This window comes from Aedes albopictus, chromosome 3 (assembly GCF_035046485.1).
Source record: "Aedes albopictus strain Foshan chromosome 3, AalbF5, whole genome shotgun sequence".
Lineage (NCBI taxonomy): Eukaryota > Metazoa > Arthropoda > Insecta > Diptera > Culicidae > Aedes > Aedes albopictus.
In genome coordinates, this window is record NC_085138.1 from 234,031,553 (window position 1) to 234,057,329 (window position 25,777).

Consider the following 25,777-nt stretch of genomic DNA (forward strand, 5'->3'; position numbering starts at 1 on the left):
TTCACTGAACCGCGCGCGGGAATGGGAGGGAGTGCTGCAGACGGCTCTGCTGCAGTAGTGACATCGTTTTTCTTGTCCAGGTTATACTTTTCGGTTTTAATCGAAATATGATGCAGCAGGGCAGTGGTTCTCTATGTGCGGTTCATTACTGAGGATGACCAATGGATGAAAATTTGAAGGAGACCCGGGGCCGATCGCGTATCAGATGAGATGCTCAAAGATGACCCCGTAATGTCTGCACAACTGTTACATTCCTTATTCTGCAATATATGGGAAATCACGACATTTCCGTTCGACTGAATGCAAGACGCCTTAGTAAAGGTACCCAAAAAGAGTGATCTGACTGCATGCGGTAACTGGCGCAACTCTCCGACGGCAGCAAGCAGGATTCCGTACCGGACGATACTGTATCATGATCTGGAAACAAATCAAAGCATACATTTTTGCTGAACAAGAGTTGAACAAACGGCTTTTAAGCAAATTTTAGCTAAAGAAACATTTATTCAGCTACTTCTGTTACTTTGGAGTCATTGATTACACTAGTTTACAGCATTTTTGAACTCGGTAAGCTGATGATCGTTTTTGGTGTAGAATCATGCCCTGAGTTCGAAAACGCGAAGGAAAAAAATTACAGTAGAGCGGAAATTTTTTCGACTTTCCATACAAGGTTGATGATGTGTAATCGATTTTTGTTCTATTTTTAAGCAAAGTCGTCCACTTCTCACATCTCATTCTCCGTAATCAATGCTCCGATTGAGCTGAATTTTTTACTGTAACTCGCCTACATATGATATGTCAAATAAACGTTGAGAAAGAATTTTTAAATTGTTTCTTTCTTATTAAAAAAAAACATTTCTTCATATATTTTTGGAAAAATTGCTAAAATTTAAGGAGATCGTCCCCAAAACTCGTCAATATCTTGAATTTCATCAATAGAACACAAAACCTGCGTTCAGATGATCGAATCGTATTATATTCAGCTTTTAATTTATGGAAAAAGATTTAAAATTGGTTGAACAAAACGCAATATATTTGAATTTTAGTAAATTCCATATTTTAAAAAGTTGTAAAACTCGAAATTGAGCTAAAACTCAAAAACTGTTCTACTTTAAATTTTTTTGAAGCACGGTTTCGAAATCAGCGCTAATTTATGCTTCAAAAATTTTGGTCGTTGACTGAAGTTCACGACTTTCGTTTTATTTTGTAAACTAGTGTTAGCTATTCCCTAGTTCCCTGAGAAAATCATCGGCCTCATTCAAGCACAGCACGGGGCATTTTCGTGCAAGGCAAGGATGTATACTATCACCGCTACAGTTGCTCATCCTAAACGACGAGATAAGTGCGATTTATCAGAAAACCACATCGTACCCATGAAGCACTTAAATGACTTCAAACTAGCTGATGACCATTAAAGAACATTTTTGAAAATGTGTATAGTCCATTTATTGCATTGTATATTTGTCGATTAATCCCTTCAGGAATTCCTCCACGAATTTTCCTGGTGTTTCCTCCAGGGTGGTGATTTTTCCAGGGGAGTTCCTCAAGAAATTTCTCTAAAGATTATTTTTTTGGAGTAGTCGAGTAGTCCACGGATTTTTTCAGGAATTTCTCCAGGTATTTATCCAAGAATTCTAAAAAGATTTTTAAGAAATTCTTACAAATATTGCTGCTGCAATAAGTACATGTACAGGGGATAGACAAAATGATCGGGACAGGTAAAATTTTCACTTTTCAAAAAATGTTCAAAGCTGTAACTTTTCGAAAAGTGTATCGAATAATCTCAAATTTTTACTTTAAGATCATCAACTAGTTGTGTATCAGTGGTCCATTTGGGAAAGTTCGGGCCATTTTCCACGAAGTAATAAAGATTCTTGAAAAAGGTAAAACTTTCCGTTAGCCAACTTTGAGCTTTTATATCACCGGATTGAATGAACCGATTGCAATGAAATTTTGATCACTTATGAATTATATAACTCTGAAAAACATTTGACACAACTTGAAATTTTTGACAAGAGCAAAAGTTATAGCGATTATATTTTTCTCACGTTTTTTTAGCAAATTAGTCTATTTTTAACATGTATTCCATTACTTTTTCAATTTGTTTGCGGCTATGTTGTTACTTTCCTACAAAACACATTTATATATGAGTCAATTAGAGGGAAATTAAATGAACTATAATTTGCATCTTGAATTTTGAAACGATGTTGAAGTTTTTGATAATTTAGTGTTTAATTAGAAAAATAATTTAATCGTTATAATTTTCTTCCGTGTTAAGAATTTTAAGTTAAGTCAACGGTTTTTCATAGATCATTATATAAGTCATAAATGGTCAAAATTTCATTGCATTCGGTTTATTGATTCCGAAGATACTTTGAGCTGTTACAAAGTTGGCTATCGGATAATTTTAGCTATTCCAAGAATCTTTATAACTTCGTGGAAAATAGCCCGATCTTTCTCAAATTTGGACCATTGATATGATATGATACTAGTTGATAAACTTACAGTAAAAAATTGAGAATATTTGATGCACTTTTCGAAAAGTTACAGCTAGTTGAACATTTTTTGAAAAGTGATAATTTTACCTGTCCCGATCATTTTGTCTATCCCCTGTATTCTTTCAGAAATTTCTTAAGGAATTCTTTCAGGAATTCTAATAAAATTTCCTCCAGCAATTTTTCTTGGAATCTCTCCAAGAATTCTCCTAGAAATTTCCGAATTAATTCTTGTTGGAATTCCTCAAGGGGTTTCTCAAGGAATTTCTCCAGGTATTCCTGCAGAGATTCATTAAAAATGCCGTTCTGGCAGACATTTCTTTACAGTTTCTTGCAGGATTACACCTAGAAATTCTAGCAGGAATTCCTCCAGAGATTTCTGCAGGAGTTCCTTCCCAGATTCTTTCAGAGATTCTTGCAGGAGTTTCTCAATGAATGCCTTCAGATTTTTGTAGAGGACTTCTTTCAGTAGTTCCTGTTGGAATTATTCCTCCATATATTCTTCTGGGATACCATCAAGAATTACTACAGAGATTCCCTCAGGAATTTCTTCCAAAAATCCTCCACGAATTATTCTTCTAGAAGTTCTTCTATGAGTTTTTCCAGGGATTTCTCCATAAGTTGTTCCAGGTGCAAGGATTGCTTCATAAATTTATTTTAGGATTTATTCAGACCTCTCTTTGTGAATTCTTTTAGACATTTAAAGAGTTTTTCCAGAGCTTTATTCTTTGGCGCTTGTTCAGAAATTGCTCTACAATTGTAGGTTTCAAATGCGCCAATTTTTGACGGAAATGGGGTGGGGTGCGGGGTTCGAAGCGCAGTTCATCTAATTTAGGCATATTCGCGAGAAAACTAGTGCATTGAGCTGAAAAAAAGTTGAATTTTGTCCAATTTTGAAGAGTTTTGCTAATTGTGAAATTTCTGGATTCACAACAGATATTTATGATGGAATCGCTGGAACAATTTCATAAAGAGCCTTTGTAGGAATTTCTTTAAGAATCCCTGAAGGAATTTTTCAAGGATTTGCTAAAGAAACTCTTGGAGGAATTCCCGCAGGTTTTTTAAAGGTATTCCTAGGAGAATTTTACGAAGAAATAATCCAAGGAACAACTTTTGCTGAAATTCCTATAGAAATCCTCAAAAAACTGAAAGAGTCCCGGAGATATTTCCAAAGAAATCCCTGAAGAAATTTCAGAAGGAATCCACGGAGGAATTACTAGGAGATTCCATTTAGTAATTTTTTAAAAGATCTCTAGTCTGATTCCTTTAAAAATTTCTGAATGTATTTTTGAAGGAATCTCAGCAGGAATATCTGAAGAAATACCAGGGAAAACTTTTTGGAAAACGCTTGGCGGAACTCCAAAAAGATTTTTTTGAGAAACTGAAGAAATCCTTCAACAGAGTACTTGGAGCATTTTTTTAATATTCCTGGATAAATCCGAAAAATCTCATGAGAAAATCCTAACTGAATGGCTGTAAAAGTTTCTAGTTAATATTTCTGGAGAAATTTCTGAGTCCGTGGAAAAAATCCTGAAGGTAACCTTGGAGGAAACGCTGGAGGAATTTCTGAGGAAATATTCAGAGGAATACTACTGGCACACCTGAAAAAATCTCTAAATGAATTTCTGCAGGAATTCCTGGAGCAATTCCCACTAGAATCCCTGAAGTCAATAATGCAAGAATCTATGTGGGAATTGCTACTTGGTTTTCTGGATGAACCCCTGAAGTAATTTCTGGAGACATTCCTGCGGATATTTCCAATGCAATCCTTGGAGAAATCCCCGAGGAAATCTTGGGAGGAGTTCGTGATGAAATACCTGTACGAGTTCCTGTAACGCTAGCTGAAAGAATTTCTGATCCAATCTTTAAAAGAACTTCTGAATGCGGAGATGAACCAGCTTAGGGCTGGAAATCTCAATAATAAAAACATTCAAAACTTCTGGATCCCTTGGGGCAAACGGTGAAAAAATCCCTGGACAAACATCTGATTCCTTCAGAAGGATTTTCTAAAGGACACTCTATAAGATTTTTTGTAGTAATCCCAGGCGATGTTTCAGAAGGAATCCATGGAAAACTTCCTAAACGAATTCTTGGAGAAATTTCTGAAGAAATTCTCAAAGGCATATCTGAAGTAAGCCATGGAGAAATTTCTTAAAATTTTTTAAAGGATCCTTTGAATTTTTAATGAATGAATTCTTGGAGTAATTTCTGAATATATCCATAGTGCAATTTTGGAAGGAATCCATAGAAGATGATCCAAAAGAATCTCTGAAGAGATTTTTGAAGGAATACCTGGAAGAATTTCTAAAGGAAACTTAAGCGGAACTTTTTTGTGAACCCCGGAAAAATAAAGGAAACTATGTAAGATGTTCTAAAGAAATCCTTTGCAAAATTTCTGAAGGAATTCTAAACTTTTGATTTTTTTGATTTGCTTGAAATATTTTTGAAATAATCCGTGGTTGATTGCCATTTTTTAGGTAACTCATGCACCTCTGGAGGAATTTCTAAAGCAGCCCTTGGATGATTCTATAAAAGAATCCCTGCAGAACTTTCTGAACGAATCCGTGCAAGACTTCCTTTACGAATACCTTCTTGAGTTCGTTCTGGGATTCCTACAAGATTTTCCAAGATTGACTAGAAGTTGCTTATGGGATTTATCCAAGAGTTCCTACAAAGATTCCTCTTTCTGGGAATTTCAACTGTGGTTTCTTCCGGTGTTTCTCCAGAAGTTCCTTCCGGAATTCACTCCTTCCTTTTATGATTTCTTTAAAAGCCTAAAGCCTTCAAGGAGTGTCTTAACCCTCTACTTCCCATGGTTGCTCTACAGTCCCATGGATTTTCGACGAAGTTTTTTTTTATTAATTTCGAAAAAAATGCCAATTTGCTATTACTTTTGTTCGAGAACTTTTTCTGGAAACGCTTTTTTGGCATAGAAATAGTCTTTCAACGTCGTGGTTTCAATCTATTGGTGTAATCTCCGGAGTAAATCCTAAAGGAATTCCAGAAGAAAGTATGGGATAAATTTACGAAAGAATTCTAGAAGAAGTCCCTGGAGTAATCCCGATAAGAGCTAATGAAAAACACCACAAGAAATTTTTGGTGAAATCTCAGAACTCTTAGAGACATCTCAGAAGGTACTTCTTGATAAATCCCCGAAGGAACTCCTTGAGGAATTACAGAAGGAACTCATTGAGGAATCCAGAGAAAAAATCCTGGAAGAATGCCGGAAGGAATTCCTGGAAAAATCTCGGAATTTTCAAAAGAGGAATCTCAGAAGAAACTCCTTGAAAAATCTCAGAAGACTCTTGAAGAAATCCAAAAATGAAGGTGTGAATTCCGGAGGAAATCACGATTGAAATTCCCAGAAAGATTAATATTTGAAGGAACTGTTGGATAACTTCTGGTCAATATTGGACAATTTTGGAGGAATCCCAGAAGCAACTTTAGGAGGTATTCGTTAAAGAACTCTGAGGGAATCCTCGAAGGAGCTTTTGGAGGAATCCAAGACTCCAAGACTCTAAGAGCTCCTTGAAAAATCACAGAAGAAACTTTTGAAACTTTACCAGAAGGAACTGCTGGAGGTACACAGCAAAAAAATCTTATGATATCACATCATTTTCGCTGCACATCAGTCGCGTCGTAAAAGTAATGTACAAATTGCATCCTTTCCACACAGCAAATCAGCCGCCGTAGCTTGAAAGTGGGTCTAGCAATCACTAGAACCGGAACGGCAGATGAATTATATATAAGTAAAATATTGGCATGGATTCGTACACTGGTGCGTTGATTGTGAGGCATATCTATTACCTCTCGGCTATTTCGTCAAGTAATATGTTAGATGATAAATATAATACTGCTTCTAGTTTCCGCTGGAACGGGTTTGTTGACACTTTCCGGTGCCAACCAGAGTGTACATGGAGAGTGTTGTAATTGTTGGAAACCGATGTATCCGAGATAGATTACGTTCGAAAATGGTTACATCGCCAGAAATTACGCGCCTGGAAGTTACAAAATTATTTGTTGTGTACACACTTAATTTAGAATACCGTGTTCGGTAAATTTTTGTTTATTGTTTACCTTTTGTACCCGGTTTTGACAGTTGGTGTACTGAGCCTCAGTAAAATCGATTACCAAAGCTACCGAAATTGTTCTGCTGTTCTATTTTCGTCAAAAAAGTGCTGAACAGGTAATTCAGGATTGAGTGTGTAGTCTTAAACTTTTTGTGGATTCCCAGATTGAATTCCTTGAGGAACATCAGAAGAAACTGCTGGAGTAATTTCAGCAGGGACTCCTGGGGATCCCTCGAAGGAACGTCTGAAGAAATCTTGGAAAGAACTAATAGATCAATCTTTGGAGGCAATGCAGGAGGAGTTCCAGAAGGAGCTCGTGAATGAATCTTAGATAGAACTCTAGCAGGAATCTGAGTAGAAAATTTCGTGGAAAAATCAGAAGGAATTCAGAAAATCGGAATGAAATGACGAAGTAGACTTTTACCATACGCTTAGTTTATGAAATTAGTTGAGACATTTGTGTGATCTGCTCGAAATCCCAAATGTTAGGGTACAATTTTCAATTATTCTAACAGCAATTCGTTTCCTGTTACGATTTTCATTATTGTTTCTTTTAATATAGTACTGATTTTATTTGTTTCTTTTAATTTTTTTGTACATAATTTCATAGTGTAGAAAAATATGCAGTGATCGTCTAGAACAGCCAAATAAATATTCAACAATTGGAGGATCGCCCTAGTAGTGGATACAAAAAGGATAACCTTTAGATGAGCGTGAAAATCACACGTGGAAAAATACTCAAAGAGATAATCACTCCAAACATGAAACAAGCAAAGCTTGTTCCGTCAATTGGGAAGCACTTCCTAAATGCCATCATCGACTGACAGCGCGGCGGTGGTGTCCAGCCGGCATGGCGTGACTTTGATTACGGCCTCTCAAACACAGAGATCCACCTCTTCCCTCCTCAAGGGGCTTGAAACAAAACAACAGCAGCAATTTTCCACTCGACAGAGCAGAGAGTCGGAGAGCATGAGTAAGTTCACCGGTACCAACGAACGGGTGTAAACACGACCGGGCCATGGATGGATAAGCGCGCTCTGGCTGCCTCATTTAGGCTGCCCACCACAGGAGGTGTTTTCCATCGAAACCGGAGGAACACCTTTATTCATGTCTCCGCCGCGGCTGGAAAACCAATAAAACTTATGATTCCAGTTCGATGAAAGCCGACATTGGTCAGGGCACTCTATATGCTCCGGTTCATTGACACACGTTTGCCACCTGTCTGTGATAGGTTGGGTGGTGGCTGACTGGTGCGAAAAATGAAAGAAAAGGAGCACCGTCCGTCCGTCGCGTCAGGTGACGTCATCGATCAGGGAGGTTGCGTGTGAAAGCGCAATCAACTGAGTCACCGAACTCGACGAAAGCCGGCTTATGCCCGATACACATAATCCGTCTGAATAAAAGTCAAGGTTGAATGACTGTAACTGTAGGCATTTTGGGTACTTACCGGAATGAACGGCGCTTTCCTCCTCCTTGTCGTCTTTGCAGCGCAGGAACATGTCCCGCACCATTTCGTCGGCCTTTTCGCCGGCCCGGATGAATTTCTCCAGCCGCGCAAAGTCCAGCTCCTTGACCTCTATCTTCAGGAGGTTCAGATTGTCGTTCTGGTCGACGCATTTTGAGGTGAGGCTTTTGAGGAACGAGTTGCTTCTCGACAGCTTGGTGGAATGTGTCCGCCTGATGAAACTGAGCGACTTTTTCGGGCTGAGGACGGAGTGAGACGAAGAGGAAGCATCCACGGAGTGAGTGGAAGTGTTGGCGCCTCCACCGCCAGCCTCCGATGAGTAATTGAGCGAAATCTTCGGCGTCGACTTGAGTAGAAAGGAACTTTTCGGTGGGAACGTGTTCGCCGGCGATAGATTCTGAGGCAAGGTTTTGGACTTTTCCTTCGAAGGCGACGGCACCAGCGAAGGTTTCTCCGGGAGGTTGAGGATGTTGTTGCGACTGCGCGACTTCATAAGGCGAATCGGCGTTGAGGTGTTGCTTTGCTTCTGATGGCACGTGGTCTCGTCGTCGTCGATATTTACACTGGCATTTAGAACAATGCCGTATCGTTTGAGTTTGTTCTCGCGCTCGCTGCTGACGAGCAGGTTGGAGTTGGTGGAGTTCAGGGAGTCGTCTAGGCTCCAATCGAAACTGCAGGCACTGAGATCGGGATTGTAGATACGCTCCAGGGAACGTTTGGTGTACTCGTCTGGTTTGGCACCGGGCGTAGACGATGCCGGAGGATCGTCCGAGGCGGCTTCGTGGCAGGAGCTATCCCCGGTTAACGGGACGTAGAATGTCGAACGCCTCCGGGAGGATTCGGTCGAACCGAATGAGGTTTCTGCTGCTTGCAGCATTTTGTATTGAGCACTGATAACGAGTCACAAAAAATAACTTTTCTTCACATTCTTCAGGAGATAATGGATTATTTCACTTCCATGGTGGAACACATTGAGCAGCTGGTTGAAATTCTGCGAAGCAAATCACAACTGATGACGTATTTAGTAACCACTGATGCGTTTGATTGAATTAACCCAATACGAGCGAAAGCAGTATCAAAAGAATAATGTGGATTGAGAATTCCCGTTTCATTAGTTTAACCAGTTTAGTTGATTCACTTTGAGGTCGATTTTTTCATGATCTTCGTATCCTTGTTATCACGTAACCTACTCTGTAATGTAATGATTTATTTTTTTATTCTTAAGGTACACTATCTTTGGGTGTTCTCTGCAGTTTTTTTTTCTGTGTTATAGGGGTTTTGGTCGGCTTAGTATAGATTAGTTTGACAGGGAAGGTATTCAGGCCAACTTTAGGCTCAAAAAGTTTTATAAAACATAGAAAAAGAACAACATCAAACATTTGCATTAGGTGATCAGAATGTGGAGAGATGTGTAACGCCAAGCGACAACACTTCCTTAACCCTAAAAGGGATACCTGGGGTCCATTGGACCCCAGGCGCCTTTCAGAGCTGGTCTTTGATGGGACACACTCAGCGAGGTGACGAAACTGAAGCCATGAAGGTATCCCTTTAGATCATCAAGCTTTGCGGCAAGTGTTAGCAGCTGATGTAAACAATACAAACGGCGTTGCTGAATTCACATATGAAACTTCCATTTGTCCTTGTATTTTGGGATTTCCAAATCAATATAAATCGATATTTCACTCACATCGAACCACGAGCTCCCTCACTCAACGAGAAATTTATTGTTAAAGATAATATGAGCACGTAATCACAGACACGTTCAAATTAACGAATCACGAGATGGAACGCGAACTGTCCCGCACGTTACCAAGAATCATGACCAATCTCAACATCATCAACCGGGCCTGAAAAGCATGGGATGACGTGGTACCCCTAGGAATGCGATCCATCGGATCGGGAAGGCACTGCTCGCATAGGCTCACCACTATGGCCACGCTGACTCATAGCTCCACCGGTCGTCGTGATCCGTGATTTTCGAAAAAGATCCGGTACCACTGATATTGGTTGGTCATAGAGGCGAGAAAAACCGGAGACAAAGATGAGTAACGAACGAATGAAGCGAACGCCAAAAACAACTCGTCGTCGTCGGTCCCAAGTTTTACTACATCCAATTAAAACATACTTTTTTCGCACTTTCATTCAGGAGGATTTTCTCACAATCGGAATGTAAACAAACCGCTCCCCGGATGTGTTTTTGGGTAGGTACTTGGCCCTTCTTAACGATGATGACGGTACGGAACGGTGGGAACAGGCGCCCACCGCATTTGAATGACATAGGCTTGGATGGTAATGGAAGAAAGATACCAATGCAGCCTGTACTACTATGGTGCAGCTTGAGGAGGGCGGGGTAAAATGCACGCTTTACTCATTGTTGTGAAAAACGTCAATAAGTCAGATATAGTTTTTCAAATCGTTACGGAAGATTGTGTTTCATTCTTTTTATTGTTTTTCTTCTTTTTGGCGAAATGCCCCTACTGGAACGAAATCTACTGTTGAACGTTATCCAAGTAGTGCACTTCATACCGATTTCCCCCTCTGAATGCCAGCAGAAGAGAATTTGGAATGCAATAAAAAGTGATAATGGAAACTTGCTTTTCGATGCCCAGTCAGCTAACGCACTGGCCGCCGGCAGTCGCCGTCACCGGCCTTTGGTTATGGCATGATGGTGAATGAAATTGGCGCCAACTGCATTACACAAGAAACGCTCGAGAAAGACATTCATTTTTTTTCCTTTCCTGCAGCTCGACCAATAGGCCTCTGCCACCACTACTGCCGTGATTAGCACCATCAATAACGTTCGTGTGAGGTGGCCTTTACTAACATGCGACACGATGGAAAGGTGTCGGTAAAATGTGTCTCCTCGGGGCAAGATGTGATAAGTGCAGCACATGTCGCCCTTTCACAATGGATGTTTTTCAAAGAAGTTCTTCACTCTAACCCCTGAAGTGTCGTGTGATTTCGGAACAACGGCAACAACGGTTCTGTTTGAGTTGTCACCGCCGCTGAACTTCAATCACAGTTATGCACGTCACTAAGTACCCTGCTTGAACTGTAGGTACGTATGTATCTACCGACAATTTTACACACGAACGGGGAACGTATGCAAGTTGGCAAACAAGCTTAGATTGCAAACATGTGATATCATTCAGCTACTGAAGTGATACTTCGAAAAATGACATGGCTGCGTGTACGGGAGGAAGGTGAAGTATGCTTCCTCCTAACGAATGCATTGAGTTTATTTTCGAACAATGAAGATCGCATCTCCAATGGAACTCGAGTAAATTATGATTATCAGAGACGTGTGTAGGTTTTGCAACATAAATATAAAAAGACACTACACCGTCTTCAACCAGAAGTTGCACAGACTGAACGTTCACTAACATTAGACAACGGACAACACACGAAACGCCCACTGGTCCACTGGAGAATTTTACGTTTGACGAAAAGTTTTCACCGATTAGAGCGGCAATCGAACCCACACTCCGAGGCTAACGAAAGGATCAGACGACTGACGCCCCTAACCGCACGGCCCACCAATAATGGAGCCTTTGCTACCTAAAAATAATTTTAGAGCTTGAATTCGAAAAATTGTAATGTAAAAGCTACAGTTTATGTTGATGTCTTTAAAATCCCACAAGAATTTTGAGTGAAGTGACTGAAGTGACATCATGCAGTTCTCGACTACAACATGAAGCCTCTACTAGACCTCACCTAGACACACATTTGCCGTCAGTGTTGAGGAAGTCCTTGATCCTCCCAATATAGTTGAGCTACTTCTGTCAGCAACCAGCAGCCTGGTCCTGGTCCTGTGTTTTGAAGAAGAAATAGAGTGTCCCGACCTTCACATGTCGGCAAGTATGCTCGCTTATCGAATAAATCCCTCTCCTAACTTCCAGTACTATAGATTCTCGTCAACCAAAGTAGAACATCATTCCAGTTATGGGCAACAGCTACGACATCATGGCTATTGTTGAGGCGTGGCTGGATTGTCTAGCCGTTTCAACAAATGCTTATGAAAATGGCTACGAGCAGAGATGGAAACACTCTCATCGTGAATCAACTCGCGAGTGAAAAACCAACAAACGGTCTACTCACGGTGCCGAGAGTAAGCCTTGTGTGAGTTTATTCGCACCCGCTTGCTTCATGAGTATGAAGCAAAATAAAAACAAAAACACTCATGAACTTTTATTCGCGAAGAACAAGTGGAGATGCGGGAATTGTATTTTAGTGCGATTTTAATAGCAAAACAAGTAATTATCCATCAGATAGTAGTGTTTTGTGTTTCATTGTTCCTGAAAAGTAGAGCTGTCGGCCGTGTAAATTTGTTTTTTTCACAAAATCGAAAAATGTTCAGAGCTGCTTCGCGAATCAATCACGAGTGCGACCAGCTTCGTTAGCTCGCGAGTGAAGGAAGTGCGAATATTTTCAGGCTTCTGTTGTTCACGAGTAAGATAGCTTTGCGTTTGTGTCTGCTCAGTTGCATTCCTCACTGTTTTCCATCACTGTCTACGAGTCCTTTCGTTACGATACTTCTTGCTAGCAAAGCGAAGCCTATCGAAAATAGAATTCTGCTGAACAAGTTGGGTTAGCTATCCAGTTAGAAGAACGCTAGTTATTTCTTTGTGCAGAGAATATCTCCCCAGAGAGGACACGAGGCTTTTGGACAACTACAGCATCCCTACGTTACTTTCATCCAAAACTTTCATACTCGCAGCATATTCTATGCGCATCACAAATTCTCGATGATCAACATTGGGATACTGTTCTGCGATCAGCAGCCCGAGCGACACCAAGGGAGTAAGCATATCGCGAAATTACAACGGCGTTTACTTCGTTTCGCACAGCCTAGACTGCCCTGGATAGAGAGACTCAATTCGTCAGACTCAAGACCAAGACACAAAGATCGTAGAAGATTGATCGTTATGGATCAGTCCAGTCTAAAGAGTAATAATAATAACAATATACTTTGATTAGGGTTTAAACAAAAAAAAAACACTATTTTCATCCTGGAGTTCCTAAGGATGAGGATGGAGAACTTTCCAGAATTCTTTTATAGTATTTTGCCAAGAGCGTAAACGCAACTACAAGACAAGATAGTGCTCTACATGGGTTGGGTATTCGCAAGCTACTTAATGAATCAAGCTGCTTTTGTTAGCCAGACAGAGACAGCGCCCTTTTTTGCCACGATACTTGAAAGTGATCTGCAGTGTACTATGTAGTTTGATTAGACTCAGCGAACTGTCCAATCCAAGCAAACCAGAATGTCACACTGCACTCAAAAAGATAGGTTAACACAACAAACGCAGAGGTATTGATCAACATGTTTCGTACAGCGTATAGCGTACAGTGGTCAAGTGCTCTAGCGAAACGTTTGCTGATGCTGTGATGCTGTTAAAATCGCTTAAAGGGAAAGGCACAAAGCCAGATGTTCAGAACGAACGAGAGGGACTACTACAATTGGATACGAAACGAAGAGTCTGATTTTGGAGGAGGCCTTCCGGAGATTAACGGAACCACGAAAGTCCAGGCTCAATCTATGGAAGAACCCTGTCCATCACAGGGAGGATTAAATGTGTGCTAGGGTAGAAGAGTTATAGTAGGGGTACTCACTAAACAGGTTAAATTGCTGCGTAAGCCATGATTTTCTGCTTATTTGAAATGTTTCATGATTTTGCGAATGAAATAATCAAAGATTGCCTTGGTGATCGCGACGTTTAATCAGTTTAATCAGTTTACGCTGTTAAGTGAATTCCCCTAGTGTAATGTTGTTGGGAGCATGACCTTGCTCACAGTCGTGGAAGCCCGTGTAGGACGCCGTCCGATATAACAGAAATTGGTTTGGAAATGGAGCTCAGTCCAGTGCACAATTCCAAGTATTAAAAACTCACGACAATCTACGAGCAGATGGTGGGATGATTCAACCTGATGCTAGAAGACCCCATGCAGGTACCGTAAACCGGGGTCAAATTGATCATCGGGGTGAAATTGATCATTGAGATACTACATTGTAATTCCATACTAGGAACACTTAAGCGTCGTAATGATCTTAAACTTTTTACGTCATCTTGTTCATAGATGTCTAGAGATGAGTGTAGCCTCTTAACTTTTTAGATAAAAGTTAGTTTTGCCTTATTTTTTAGGATTTTGCACTTAGCAATCTTACTTAGCTGAAATCATTGCCAATAAACAATCGATTGCCAATAGGACTTCGCGTGAATTCTCTGTTGTAACATTTTTGTGGAGCCTTGGTAGGGAAGTTATGTAGCTATTCTGAACATGAATTAGTAAAAACAAAGTTCATTTTATGACGAAATAGTCATTTATTGTGATAGAAATCACTTTTTTTTCAATTGAAATTGCCTATCTTTAGGCGTTTAGAAGGAAATTTCTAAATTTAATTTTGCATTTTAAGTATGAATAGTTGTAAGAGTTTGAACGCGTTATTCAGTTTTAGAAGAGCAAAATTAAGCGGAGAATGTAGTTTTGCTTTCTAACCGATGCTTAATTGTATGTTGATCAATTTCGCCCCAAAGGGGCATTTCCAATTTTTAGACTTTTGGAGTTATTTTACTTAAAGTTTGAATTTGTTAAACAAAATTCTTTCACATGGTTCCATGGAGATCCACTGAGTACTGATTTAACAGAAATTATTTTGACAATATTTGAATTGCCACTAATGTTATCCGCAAAAGTTGTTTTAAAGTGATCAATTTGACCCCGGATTACGGTACATACCACACAGAAAAAAAATGTAATTAAAATTCAGCGAGAAATCATGCACATAAAGGGAATGCTAGAGTTAGTGCACTTTTACATGAGATATAATGTAAAATTACATTACCATCGTGTAAATTTCCGCCAAACATCGCGTAAACCATCATGGACTTTAATCGGTTACATGACTATTAGCGGATATTTACACGATTGTAACGTAATTTTACATGATATCTCATGTAAATATACGCTAACTCTAGCATTCCCTTTATGTGCATGATTTCTTGCTGAATTTTACATGAATATTTTTTTCTGTGCAGAACTCAATATATCTGATTCAGAAAAGCAGAGATCAATAACATGCCTTTCGAGTTTTTACAAAGTGCTGTCGCCGGCAAAAGCAAGCATAGCAAGGGGATATTAGGTCACTGCGTTGCCAACAACGTGATGACCGAGGAACAAAAAGGGAGCCGCAGAAACACTTAAGGCTGTAGAGATCGGGTATCGTAGATGCAGTCATTGTAAGGTAGAGTAGAGCAACCGTTAATCAGAGAAACCTGAGCATAGCGTACATCGACAACAAGGTGGGCTTCGATTCAGTATTGCAGTCGTATCTTATCAAGAAGGCACTGCAGTTGTACAAGGTAGACGTGAACGTAATTGGGCTAATGCAGTACGCAATCGGGATGTGAAGTAAGTCCGTACAGATTACCGATGTGTTATGGTCCTGAGCTCCTAGTATCAGTAGGGGGATACCCTAAGGCGATACCTCTCTTGTGCTATGGATTAACCTTGATTCCACTTCAGTAGAGTACTCAACCAATACAACTATGACTACGAACTGTAAAGTGGGAGACGGAGTACAAGAGTTGTCCACACCTTAAAGAAGGACTGCCTGAAGTTACTTGCGGAATCAGTACAAAGGCTATGTCAACTGTGATGGCAGTTTGTGACAAAGTTCCAGCAGCTACATCCAGATGAAGTTCGGATTTGACAAATGTTGACTAATTAGTCTGCACCGAGGTCAAGTAATGAATGCCAGCGTCAAAGAAAAGAAGAAGATTTCGAATGTGGTTGAAGGCGAAAAGGAGACATATCTCATGAGGTGTTTCACAAGGAGGACAAGTTTTTACATCGTTTCAACTGTGTTCTGAGCCACACGTGGCTAGTGTGGGGTAAATCTTCTTTGAGACATGAAGTTTGATGGTAGCCATCCAGAACCAGGCAATAGTGACGAAAACCCATACGCGGTACATATTGTACGGAGCCGTGCTTGGCTATTCTAGCGGTTCAGTGTAAGCTGGATAGGCTTACCTTGATCATCACTATGATGTTACCAAGAAAATTCACAAACAGCTTGCTCTGAAACACAACTTGTGGACAGATTTGTACTCCATGGTATAGAAAATAGTTACATAAAGCTCTATGTATCAGGATCACTAGATCCTTGAAGACATCCTAGTGATCTAGCCCGATATTCAGGTTAACATCAGAAGGATAAAACGGGTAACAGACGGCGGCATCGCTTTGTCGTTAGGTCATTAAGTCCAATCAACGTTAAGGTGCCATTAGGTTTTTTTCTATGATGTTAAATATTTGGCCAAACAAGCCCAACAAATGACCAACACAACGTGAGCCATGACAACCTTGGATAAATGTCGGACTACAATGGCAAATATATTTGTCCATCTAATGGACTCTTTAGTCAACAAGATAACGAAATATCATAATTTCTCCGAAAAGTTGAAGCTGATGTGGTACCTGATGGTATGTGAACAGTTGAAAAACGAGAAGAATGCAGCATTGGCGAGAATGTTGCTACACCATACGAGGGCGAATGAGGCAGGTTATAGACAGGCGCGGAACAGACAGAACTTAGGCTTCCGGAGGAAGAAACGCCAGCAGGAAGAACGAGATCGCGATGCGATGGAAGAGCTCCGCGCTAAGGTCACACGGAAGTTCTAAGAGAAGCTGAACTGCTCGCGCAGAGGCTTCGTGCCACAAGCCGACATGTGCCCAGACAATCACGGGAATCCTCTCACGAGCTAGCGTGAGGTGATCGAGAGGTAGCGGCAGCATTGCGATGAACACCTCAACGGCGACGTTGCAAGCACCAAAGGTGGCGTGGTAACAGATCTAGGGGTAAGTACGCAGGACGAAATATTTTCATCTCCTAACCCCCAAGAGGTTGAGGAGGAGGTTAGCCGGTTGAAAAACAACAGAACCGCTGGAGCAGATCAGCTACCAAGCGAGCTTCTAAAATACGGTGGAGAAGCACTGGTGAGAGCACTACACTGAATCAATACCAAGATTTGGGAGGAGGAAGTATTACCGGAAGAATGGATGGAAGGTATCGTGTGTACCATCTACAAAAAAGGCGACAAGCTAGGTTGCGAAACCTATCGCGCGATCACACTACTGAGCGTTTCCTACAAGATACTCTCTCAAATTTTGGACCGCCGTCTATCACCGATTGCAAGAGAATTCGTGGGGCAATATCAGGCTGGATTCATGGGTGAACGCGCTGCAACGGACCAGATGTTCGCCATCCGCCAGATGTTGCAGAAATGCCGCGAATACAACGTGCCCACACATCACTTGTACATTAATTTTAAATCAGCTTATGATACAATCTATCGAATGAATCACGATTTGCATCAGCTGCTGACAGAACCAACCATTGTTCCCAACGCGGAAATCGGGAGGCTGCGGTGGTTGGGTCACGTCATCAGGATGTCGGATAGCAACCCGATTAAAATGGATCTCGAGAGCAATCCGACCGGTTCAAGAAGACGTGGTGCGCAGCGAGCTAGGTGGGTCGATCAAGTGGAGGACGATTTGAGACCCTTTGTAGAGTGCGGAACTACCGATAAGGTAAGTAAATTATTTTTTAAAGTATATGATAAGTAAGCCTTTGATGCACTTCCTTCTCTTTCATCCTATTACTTCTCGTATTTATCAAATAGAATGAGTCAGAAGAAAAAGTTACGCACGCAAGTGATTTGAGAAATTTCCAGGATGAATTTGACGAAAAAGTAGAGATAAAAAGGTCTAACTTGTTGACTCATATTTTCAGAAGCTACAGATATGATTCGATTAGTATAGTAGTTTTATTTAAATAGTTTGTTTTAAATGATTCTCAAAAGTTTTTGCAACAAACTACGACAAAAATACTATAATGTCACGCTGTTTTTTAAACAATAGCTTTATCGGCAAGCATCACGCAATACTGGTTTCATCAAAACAGCTATGATTTACTACTCCATGTTTCATCGAACGCAATTATTTCACATTCCCAAAGAATTATTATCGCTAGCATCTTCAATTCATCAATACTGTGCCAGCAATCATCGTCGCCACAAACACATACCGTCTCCATCAAAGAATCGAATCTAATTTAGATGCAACCGTTGTGATAAATAACAACCATTATTGTACTACATACTCGGATCGGGGAGTAGGTAGCGTTCTAGGTCAAGAAGAAAACCGTTCCGTTTCTTCAATCACCGATAAAAATTAATGCATTCGGGTCTATTCTATAGAGCTAAAGTGGCTAAAGCAGCGCCCCAGCCAGAGCCAAAACAGGAATTCCGTCTGCGTAGTATTCTACACCCGACCCGACGCTACTCGACGACGCGACACCGGGTTTGCGTACGGTTGTGGAATACACAACAATGCACACTAGAGTGGCCCGAATTAGGTCAAATTGTGGAATTTGAAGCAATCCTGATACAAAACTGTTGGAGGCCAATGTAGCCCCTGAAAATTTGTACTTGTTTGGTATAGGGGAATTTTTTTTATGGGAATAACCTAACAAATGCATGAGTAAAAATGCCATTTTTATACGTTAGTCAATAAGTGTCACTGTGATGATTGATGAATTTCTCTCGCTCTTCAAATAAAAACATGAAGATCTACATGATTATTTCACATGAAAGTTATTCAATTTGAACGATCAAAATTTAAGTTATGTAAGCCTTAGGGGTAAATCCAAGAGTGAGCAGGCTTAATCAGAACCTTACAAATGCATAAAAACATCATGATCAGGTCTCATTAACCACTCAAAAACTTGTTAATTTTAAAGGATAGCGTTCTACTTTACCCATTGCATTCCAATCGATACCAAACCTGTATTACAACATAGAGTTGTTAAAAATCAATTACTCATATAAGTGAATATTGAAATTTGAAATTCCAGGTTTGGCTCATTTTGAGCCACCCTGATACATGCCAATACATTTAGTAGGTCCGTGGTTTTCGTACGATATTTTGGAATCCTGCGGGTAGCCCACTTGAACGAGCACGAGCAATAACAACACCAACCGGGCAACTCATTCGACTTCGTCATTAGCCTGATTCTACTTCATTGGAGTACCTTTGTAGCCAGACGTAGAGAATTGCGACAACAGAAACACCGTTGAGAAACTCTTGAGCACTCTCGGTAATTGCGCGCAATAACTTCAACTTCTAAAGATCACGCCTCTCTCGCAAGCTCCGGGTGTTCGTCGCATTAGATCGCAGTTTTTATGGCCGTTTTATGTAGAATAGGTTATAGTGTTCTCGGTTTACGGCTCGGTACTTTGAGTCGGTAATTGTACTTTTCCTTTTCAACTGTGACTCTAAGGGGAACCTTAAAAAACGCGTTATTCAAAGTCGTCTGCTCCCATCAACCCGAGGAGGACGTAGATCTTAACCTTCTTCTGGGTTGCTTATTCCCGTCCAAAAGTTTGGTGCGGGAGGAAACGAAACGACAAGGGATTTCACGGGCAAGAAGAACACAAAGAATTCAAGCACTGCCCGTCGTCTTCGTCGCGTAGCCGAAGGGATACGTGGATGTGCTCAATTCTTCTTCTCGGGACTCTGCCTTCGTCACCGGCATCGAGGGCATACCACTATCATCATCATCATCAACTGGCACTGATCGCGTACGCTTCTTATTCCTCGTTGTATCATTGCTCTTCGCTGACTCGGGAGTCTCCACGGAGAGACACGGGACGGGAGACGGGGCCAAAGTGATCAACGCACGCAGAATACACTCCACGAGCTGAGCACAACCACGTCTCAGAAGGAGTCGTTCCTGCTACTCTTGCTGTTATTATTGTTGCTGTTGTTGTTGTTGTTGTTAGCTGATAGTTGATTGGTACGAAAAACCGGATCCACAAGTTGCTTGGAATTCTTTTGATACTTTGCTTCGCTCGTATTCTGGGTGACTTCTTTGCTTATATGCCATCTCCCCCTGGCTGAACTACACACTCTCGATACGTACATTAAAATACTTCTATTCATTAGCACATTCGATTTTCTTCCATTAACAGCTTCCTACAAACCGAGCAAACACATTCTATTTCTTCAACTAATTAAATTCTTCACACTTTTTACCAACGCTTCTTCTCCACTCGACTGGGATGGGTTTCAAACGAACGATCACTTACTCCCGAAACAGTGATTTGTATTGTGCTGTTCAACGCGGATCAACCGCAACTCATAGCACACATCAATCAATTCTTCAGCACAAAATCAAACACGGCCAACTCGTTCAACCGAAAACCCCAAAAAGAAAGCAATTATCAAAAAAAATAACCCCATATACACCAAATATGACGATAATTGATAATAATCGCACAACTGCCGAAACGCGCAGTGAATAAAACTAAAACGAAATCCACTCCGCACCAAAACACTTCTAGGTGTCCGAACCAAAAAAAAAACCGTCGACGGTTACTCGATTCTATCTAGGTCCAGTGCACCACCAACCAACCAACCAGCAGTAGTGCACAATAATATGAACGCAAACGCGCGCGATTGAGAGCTCCGGCGGGATAAACGTCGCGATACGCCACTAGCGCATTCTCCAGCTCAACTGAGTTGAGCTGGTTGGATCGACACACGAACGACAGCCGCCGGGTCGGGTCGAGATGGCCAACATTCTACTACGCGCTCTCTGCGGCGCGTTTCTCTCACTCACTGTTTGGCTCTGATGTCTGTATAGTGGTTGAGGCATGAGGCATGGCCATATCAAAATGCAACAACATTGCGCCGTGGAATGGTTTGAGTGAGCATTGAGTTGGTCCTATCGGTACGAGGGGTCCACCGAAGAGTTGCGGTCGGTAATCGGTGTAAAAGGTGTTAAAATAATGATTAAAAAACGGTAATTAATCCACCTAGCGGTGATGGCGCCTTTCTCGTGCCTTCGAAAACCCATTTCAACAAAACGCAAGTGACATGTTGATGAATATCGCACTTACATACGTTTAACAAAAATCCATTTAAAGGCACCAGATATGATTCGCTTAACTGGCTTTTGATATTTGAACCTTAAACTAAAAGCCGCTATCTTGTATTTTGAACCGCTTATTTGGATTTAAGTCCGCAATCTTGGATATTCTGGTCACCATTTTTGGACCCTATACTTCTTCCCCATGCCAAATATACCCATACTAATGGCTTTAGAGCCTGAAACTCTATTGAACAACCACCATCTTGAACTTGGAGCCGCCATATTGGCTTTAAGACCTCCATCTTGGATATTCTGGGCGCCATTTTTGGACTCCGGACCGGACATCTGTTTAAATATATATTTAATTATTTGGGAACCTTTAACCTTTGGCTGTTCGAGTCCGTATGAAGTTGATCATCAATATTAACTTCTTTTCTCGATCAGCCTAGATAGCTGTGTAGTGTCGGTAGCAATTGTCTCAATTGGCTAAGAATAACACTACGGACCGCCTGTTCCAGTGGTAAGAATCCACCAACAGGTGACCCCTAATTCATGGTGTGATGCGGCTTTATGCTTACCGTGCCTAGGAATGAATGGCTAGGGGGGTCTAATAAAAACCTAACCGCTAACGGAGCCTGTGGAGTACCAGGGCGCCCTCCACAGTATGTAGCCCTTACTGCGCTAACCGGAGCAATGGTGCAGTGGACCTTGTGTTTCTCCGAGACAATCAGCTGCCCTTCTTTAGTCTCACTTGAGGCTGAATAAGGGCGGGATTATGAAGATGTTGTTAATTAGTTTAAATTTTCACCTATATGGTTTCGCATTATGCGATTTACACAGTGTATTCTGTGTATCCTCGCCTTTGGCGTTTTCCTATCGATACCGATTTGGTTTTATTGTTGCTGTTCTTTGTTGTGCTGTTGTTGCGAAGAGTTTAATCTTACCTAGTTTGGGTAGTGGCTACGGTTAGGATATCTCAGATCAATCTTCAGCATAAAAGAACAGCAACGATCAATCTTTGCAGACTTATGCAAAATGGTACAGCCCAAGTGGCCTTGGTACAAGAACCTTACTTTCGTAAGGGAAATTTCTATCTAGGAAACCTTGTGAACCCGGTGTTTGCCACTTTCAGTAAACATGAAATGGCAAACTCGCGTGTCATGCCTCGAGCCTGTGTGCTTGTCAACAACGCAATAGTTGCTACATCTCTGAACTAACCACCAGAGATGTATGTGCTATCACAATTGGGTTGTTTAGTGAATAAAATATTGCTATTTTCTATAGCCTAATCGAAAGAGCTCATTTTTCTGAGTATAACGTGATTTTATTGGATTCCAACACTTTTGTTTTGATGGATAAGTTAACAAAACAGTTTTAATTTTCGTGGATAGAATGACAGTTCAATCGTTAAAGTGACAGTTCGACCCGAACAAAAAAATTTCCCCATACAAACTTTAAATGGATTTGAAAAATATTTCCCGGACTCCAAAAATTATGAAATTTTGGATTTCGACTAATTTTTGGGCGGAGAATCAGATTATGAAATAATCCGGATACCCCTAAAGAACCCAATTGATGTATCTGTTGGAAACCTCAACAGGAAATACGTCTAATGTTCTGTGTATTTACCGCATGATGAACCATCCCCTACGGATGCTTTCAACCAAGTCATCGCATACTGCACTTCAAAAGGCCTTCCGCTAATTGTTGGCAGTGATGCTAATGCTCACCATATTATCTGGGGCAGCTCAGACATTAACTTGAGAGGCTCCAGTTTGATGGAGTACTTAAGTAGTACAGATCTTGCATTACTTAACATAGGCAACCGCCCAACCTTCATGGTATCTGCTAGAGAGGAAGTGTTAGATATAACGCTTTGCTCTAGCAGAATTAGTCACGAGCTGACCAATTGGCATGTGTCAGATGAAGAATCTTTATCTGACCATCGCTATATCTTTTTTGAACATTTAAATGTTACCTCGCAAACATTTCGTTTCAGGAATCCTCGGTCAACAAACTGGGATCTTTTTACTGATTTGGTTGCGGCCAAATTTCATGGATACTCACCATCCATTGACACTCCAAGTGATTTAGATGATGCCGTTGATACTACAACGACCTTCATCATGGAAGCTTTTGAAGAAGCATGCCCTCTACGGTCTGTGAAGATCACAAGAGGAACCCCTTGGTGGAACTCTGATCTGGCGAAACTCAGGAAACAATGTAGAAAGAGTTGGAACAGACGACGTTCGGCTGGTTCGGAGGCTTTCAGGTCGGCTCGCAAGGCCTACAGGAAAGCTCTCCGGTCTGCTGAACGGTCCGGCTGGAAAACCCTTTGTACAAATGTTTCCAGCTTCAGTGAAGTCAGTCGGTTAAACAAAATCCTTGCGAAATCTAAGGATTTCCGGGTGAACGAACTTCGTTTGCCAAATGGCGATCTGACTTCCTCTGATGAGGAAGTTCTGGAATGCTTATTCAGCACACACTTCCCTGGATGTGTGGATATTACATCTTCGGATGATCCTGATGTCTTTTCTTGTAGTTATGATTCTTTAGCTTCGGCTCGGAGCTATAGAATCGATTGAGTGGGCTCTTAATAGCTTTGCTCCTTTCAAATCTCCTGGGGCAGATGGGATTTATCCTATTTTGCTTCAGAAGGGATTTGATTATTTCAAACATGTTTTGAAAAAACTACTTGTTTGCAGTTTTGCTACAGAGTATATTCCCAAATCCTGGAGGGATATTACTGTAAAGTTTATTCCGAAAGTGGGTCGTGCGTCGTATGAAGAAGCAAAGAGTTTCAGACCTATCAGTTTGACCTCTTTTCTTCTGAAATGCTTAGAACGCATTGTGGATCATCACATCCGTGATGTTCATCTGGCCAACGTGCCTCTTCATGTGAACCAACATGCCTATCAATCTGGTAAGTCCACTGTGACTCTTTTACACAAGGTTGTTTACGATATCGAGAAAGCATTCACTCAAAAGCAATCTTGTTTGGGTGTTTTCTTAGATATCGAGAGTACCTTTGACAACGTGCCTTTCGATGCCATATTGGAAGCCGCACAGAGTCATGGTATATCTCCAATGATTTCCAATTGGATTCACCAAATGCTCAAAAACCGACATCTCTTCTCGACATTGCGTCAAGCGGCGATTAGGAAATTGAGTGTTTGTGGATGCCCCCAAGGGGGAGTCTTATCACCGCTTTTGTGGAATCTCGTAGCAGATACGCTATTGAGGCAACTCAATAATAGCGGTTTTCCTACTTATGGTTTTGCCGACGACTACCTAACATTGTTAGTTGGTATGTGCATCAGCACCCTTTTCGACCTGATGCAAAACGCCCTTCAGGTAGTTGAGGGTTGGTGTCGCCAATATGGCCTTTCGGTTAATCCGAGTAAAACATCTATTGTTCTTTTCACGGAAAGGCGACACCGTGATGGCGTTCGACCTTTGCGTCTCTTTGATTCTGAAATCGATGTGACTGAACAGGTAAAGTACGTTGGAGTCATTCTTGATTCCAAGCTTTGCTGGACACCTCACATTGAGTTCAGAATCAAGAAGCTTGTATGGCCTTCGGGCAATGCCGGCGTACTTTTGGTACAACTTGGTGTCTAAAACCCAAGTCTCGCGTTTAGTATCATACAGGCGTATCTACAATGATCGATTTCTCTTCATCGATTTTCTCTTCGGATTATTCCGGGAAATATGACCAATACTCGGATGATCTCTCGGTGAGTTTCAGTAAAGGACGACTAGGACTAGCATTTAAAACAACAAAAACAACCAAAAATGATTTGCCGGCCAAGTTATTAACCAAAGAGAAAATCGACGAAGAGAAATCGATCATTGTAGATACGCCCGTATGATACTAAGCGCGAGAAGTATATCAAATGGATTTACACAACTGTGGTTCGGCCAATATTGGCTTATGGATGTCTTGTGTGGTGGCAAAAGGGTGAAGTGAGACCGGTCCAATCAAAATTAGGCCATCTCCAAAGGATGTGCTTAATGGCGATGTCTGGAGCGTTCTCTTCAACTCCTACGGCAGCGCTAGAAGTTCTCTTTGACGTTGCCCCACTACACATTCATCTCAAACAAGAAGCCCTTTCTTGCACTTACCGGTTACGGGTACTCGGTCTACTAGAGGAAACTCCTGTGAACCGCACATCAACACACACCTCGTTGTTTCCACTTTTGGTGAATTGGGACAAAATTGTCCTTGCTCCAAGTGATCTTACAATTGCTTGTAATTTTCCATATAGGACATTTTCCACGAAATTCCCTTCCCGGGAAGAGTGGACATCTGGTTAACTGGAAAGAAGTATTTCAGACGGCATCGTATGTTACACTGATGGCTCCCTTCTCGAAGGTCGAGCAGGTGCTGGTGTTTATTCTCGTGGGCTAAGGCTGTATCAGTCTTAATCACTTGGTAGACACTGCACCGTTTTTCAGGCCGGAATCTTTGCTCTTATGTGCGGAGTGCAATCAGCACTTCAGCAGCACGTAATGGGCAAAGTAATATACTTCTGTTCAGATAGCCAGGCTGCTATTAAAGCACTTGCTTCGGCCAACTCCAGGTCGAAGATAGTTATCGCTTGTCGAACTCAAATCGAGGAGCTGAATTCAGCAAACGCTGTTCACCTTCTATGGGTACCTGGTCATTCTTCCATCGCTGGAAATGAATAGGCTCCTAAAGGCCTATCTCAATTTCTGCATAATTCGATCAGGCATTGATTAAAACGACATGTTTACTCATTTTTTAAGTATTCCTATTAGGTAAAGCCCATAAAATATATTTTCAAAAATTTTA

The 25,777-nt window shown here is 41.2% G+C and overlaps 1 protein-coding gene across 12 annotated transcripts in view; it reads right to left on the reverse strand.

The window, feature by feature from the left end:
* LOC109401709 (ras GTPase-activating protein raskol) overlaps positions 1-25,777 on the reverse strand; it is a 441,723-nt gene that overhangs the window by 89,771 nt on the left and 326,175 nt on the right. The window contains exons 1-2 of one of the 12 annotated variants that reach the window (XM_062859553.1): positions 20,124-20,689; positions 8,010-9,018 (exon numbers count right to left, since the gene is read on the reverse strand). The exons of 8 other annotated variants lie outside the window; for them this stretch is intronic. In XM_062859553.1, coding sequence (XP_062715537.1) covers positions 8,010-8,904 — 895 coding nt within the window. In that variant the 5' untranslated portion in view covers positions 8,905-9,018; positions 20,124-20,689. Of the gene's footprint in view, positions 1-8,009; positions 9,037-20,010; positions 20,690-25,777 lie in introns of those variants that run through there. 3 more of the 12 variants (XM_062859552.1, XM_062859551.1, XM_062859550.1) reach the window with 3 other exon arrangements.